Consider the following 3,548-nt stretch of genomic DNA (forward strand, 5'->3'; position numbering starts at 1 on the left):
TACTATAGCAAACATGCTTTATGTAAATTAGTAAGAGGCTAATGCATATTATTTTTATTTATTGATCATCCTGAACGCCACTTCGCTTCGGCAAATACGAAATCTATTGCTCGCTGTACTCGCTTGCTTATCAATGCTGACACATGACTTACTGAACACTAAATAAAGCCATTTAAGCCTAAAATCCTACTGAGAGTCTGAGAAATATAAGCATAATATATTGTCGAGAGTAGTTGTTGATAAGTAGAATACAGTAAGACACAGAGATTGGTATGAAGATAAATCGCAGAAAGGTAAATACAAACGTGGTTATAGAGATAACGCGAAAGGTAAGTGGGGAATTGCTGTTGTTGCCTCATAACTACAGGCTGTCTTCTTGTGCAAGACAACGGGAAAGAAAGTAGTGGAATGCGTGATCCATGCAATATTATCTTTCAGGGAACGCACCTGATGGCATCCGCTAAACGCCTCTCCCATTCTAGAACTTCTGGCCCCTATGCTTCCTTCCCTTTCACTTGCTCTTCTGCTGCCTGCTCTTCTTGTACATCAATCCTTGATGATGGCTTGTTTGTAAAGAGCCTTCACCTTGAGAAAAACTCTTCGATCACGTTCAAAAAAGGCGAATAGGCGGCAGGAAGATAAGATGGTATCTGCGCTTTTCGACTACTCAAAATCCTGGTGTATAAATAGGCGCATTGTCACAAACAGAATTATCACCACGACATACATCTTCATCGAGGACATCTATCACGCTTTCCAAAACAACTGCTTTTGTTCCTCCTTTGCCTGATCTGATGGTAGGCTCGACAAAACCAGTATAGCTAATAGCTGCTAGAAGGGTTTTTGATGCAGTCCACATCGATAGAAGACAGACATGCACAACAGTGTCACATCTCGACCGAGCAGAGTTTCTTGTCACCAGTCAACGACCTCTCATCAATGACCACATTTAGCAATAGTCAAGTTTGCCATTTTGAATATGCTTGCGCATATAATCTTTACAATTGCCCTTAGTCACATTGTCTGTGCGGGCTTCAGGATAGTGCATGGCACGTTTTAAGGTCAAGTTGCATTTGCACAGAAGATGTCTGTATATGGTCGACAAGTAAAGAGTTACAGCATACTTATTCTGGGCGATAATATGGGTCAAAGTACTAGGTTGCTTAAAGCACCTTTGCTTGAATAAGTGAAAGGCGTAGGCACCAAAAAGCAAAGACTAATGGTTAAAAATGCTGCTAGCCAAGCGACAGTAACATGGGCGAAACAATAATGCTGTAAGCCAAATGAGAGACTGTTGGCCAAGTGACGATGCTGTTGACAGAAAAAAAAATTTTGAGCAAATTAGTAATTCCGTTAGCGAAAAAGAGGGCTGTTGACCAAGTGAAAATGCTGTTAATAAAATAAAAAAAATTGTAAGCAAAATAATGATGTCGTTGACCAAATGAGGGGCCGTTGCCCAAGTGACGATGCCGTTGACGAAATAAATTGCTGTGAGCAAATTAGTGATTCCGTTAGCGGAAAAGAGAGCCATTGACCAAGTGAGATGCCGTTAGCGAAATAAAAAAAACTGTAAGCGAAATAATGATGTCATTGACCAAATAAGGGGCCGTTGCCCAAGTGACGATGCAGATGGCGAAACCAAGATGGGCTTTTTAACACGTATGTTTCGATGTCCGCGGTGCAGCTTCGCAGAGGGGTGCAGTGGCAAGTCGAGTTGGAAGGTGACAGTGGGCATGTCGACAGCAATCCAGTAACAAACGAAAGGGTGTTGAAAAGGCTTCGACACGCCGACATTGTTCCCAGGGAACTTACCGAACCAGAAAAGGCAAGAATAGACACTTTGACTGCGGCTGCCACAGTGGAAATCTTTGACGAGTTTGGGTGCGTTGGTGCCGCCCGAGCTGCGTTGAACTTGGTAGAGGCCCTAGGCCGAAAGGTTCTGGAGCCGGAAAGCATTAAGCAAGAGGATATCCAACGGGCAATCGGACATCTTGTCCTAAGAGGCAAAGAACAGCAATTTTTCGACTCATTTATATTGAGTTTAGAATACAACAGCAACAAAAGCAACAACAACAATAACAACAACAATAACGACTACAACGACTACAACAACGACGACAACGACGACAACAACGACAACAACAACGACAACAACAACGACAATGACGACAACAATGACGACAACGACAACGATAACGACGATAACAACGACAACAACGACAATAATGACAATAAAATGCTGTAAGCAAATTAGTAACGCCGTTAGTGAAAAAGGGGGCCGTTGACTAAGTGAAAATGCCATTAGCGGAAAAAGGGGCCATTAGCGAAATAAAATGCTGTTAGCCAAATCAAAACGCCGTTGGCCAAATGGAAAATCTCATTGGCGAAAAAGAAGCCCGCGAACGAAATGGTAAATCCCGTAAACCAAAAAAAAAAATCCCATGAGCGAAAAAAAAAAATCCCGTTCACGAAAATTTTAGAGCCCTTGTCCAGGATTGGATTCAAAATCCTTTACTAATGTGAGTTTTTTTTTTATTATTGGAGAAGAGAAGATTATATAAGTTTATGTATTGTTAATATTAATATCTACCTGAGAGGCCAGCTTCATAGAACAGCAGTTTGATTATTTGTGGGACTGAGTTTGATGTCAATGGTTGTTCGGACATCTTGTGATTCCTAGGAGTAATGTCGCAGTATGTTTAGTATTAGAGTGTAAAACCATTGATCCCATATTAAAGCCCTGTGTACGTACTTGGTTTCTGATACGAATACTAGCTTCTCGAGAAACTCGTTTTTGATGCGAAGCTGCTTTGTATCAGAATGATACCATGTATGGAACTCAGTGTCAAAGACTTCTTGACAAATGCTGTGTGCCATGATCAGTGTGGGCGCATCCACAGCTACACTTGTTGTCGCATCTGAAGTGATGACTTTTACCACTGGTGCTGCATCCGGTTTATTGTTTTTGAAGTGGCGGATGGTGAGTCGTAAGGTGAATGTATATCCTCCTGATTGCGTATTTGTTGCTTTGAATAGCTGCACATCTTTCTATCGGACAAACTCCCATATTTCTTCGAGTTCTCTTTTGGGGGGACAAATACTTGATATCCTGAGAGTCCTGTATAGAAGACAATTACCACCAGTGCACAGATCATGATTTTGTAAGGTTTATTGCGGTCAGATCGTTTTGTAATACGTTTCGATACTGTGAGTGTTACTTCTGAAGTGCTGAACACTGCTCGTTCTCTCTTTGCTTTTAACAGCAGTCCATCATGCATTAATTCAAGAATGTATTGGTGCATTTCCTTCTTGAATGCTTTCATAATGACCATCGTCAACGTGGAATTTCTTGTGTTGGCCTAATATTTAATGGCGACGCTGGTTAAATTTCAGAATTCTTTATGTGACAGGTGTATTGTTATTCATTAACTATTGATTTCGAAGAAAAACCTTACCTCCCAAAAGATAATGTGCAAATGTTTTAGCACTGTCGAGTACTTCAACTGGTCTGTACCAATGCCGCTTGAGCATCTTGCTCTTGTAAGCAT

General features: G+C 41.2%; 1 protein-coding gene across 1 annotated transcript; it reads right to left on the minus strand.

Annotated features, from left to right (window-relative positions):
* Positions 1-2,579: 2,579 nt before the first annotated feature.
* On the minus strand, positions 2,580-3,548 carry BDB00DRAFT_871530 (uncharacterized protein; the record flags this gene model as incomplete). Its single annotated transcript, XM_053126840.1, has 4 exons — positions 2,580-2,676; positions 2,753-3,048; positions 3,138-3,359; positions 3,456-3,548. 4 exons carry the CDS (start codon positions 3,546-3,548, stop codon positions 2,580-2,582), a joined length of 708 nt encoding a protein of 235 aa, XP_052980478.1.

The sequence above is a fragment of the Zychaea mexicana genome, assembly GCF_025766255.1.
Source record: "Zychaea mexicana strain RSA 1403 chromosome Unknown BDB00scaffold_29, whole genome shotgun sequence".
Lineage (NCBI taxonomy): Eukaryota > Fungi > Mucoromycota > Mucoromycetes > Mucorales > Lichtheimiaceae > Zychaea > Zychaea mexicana.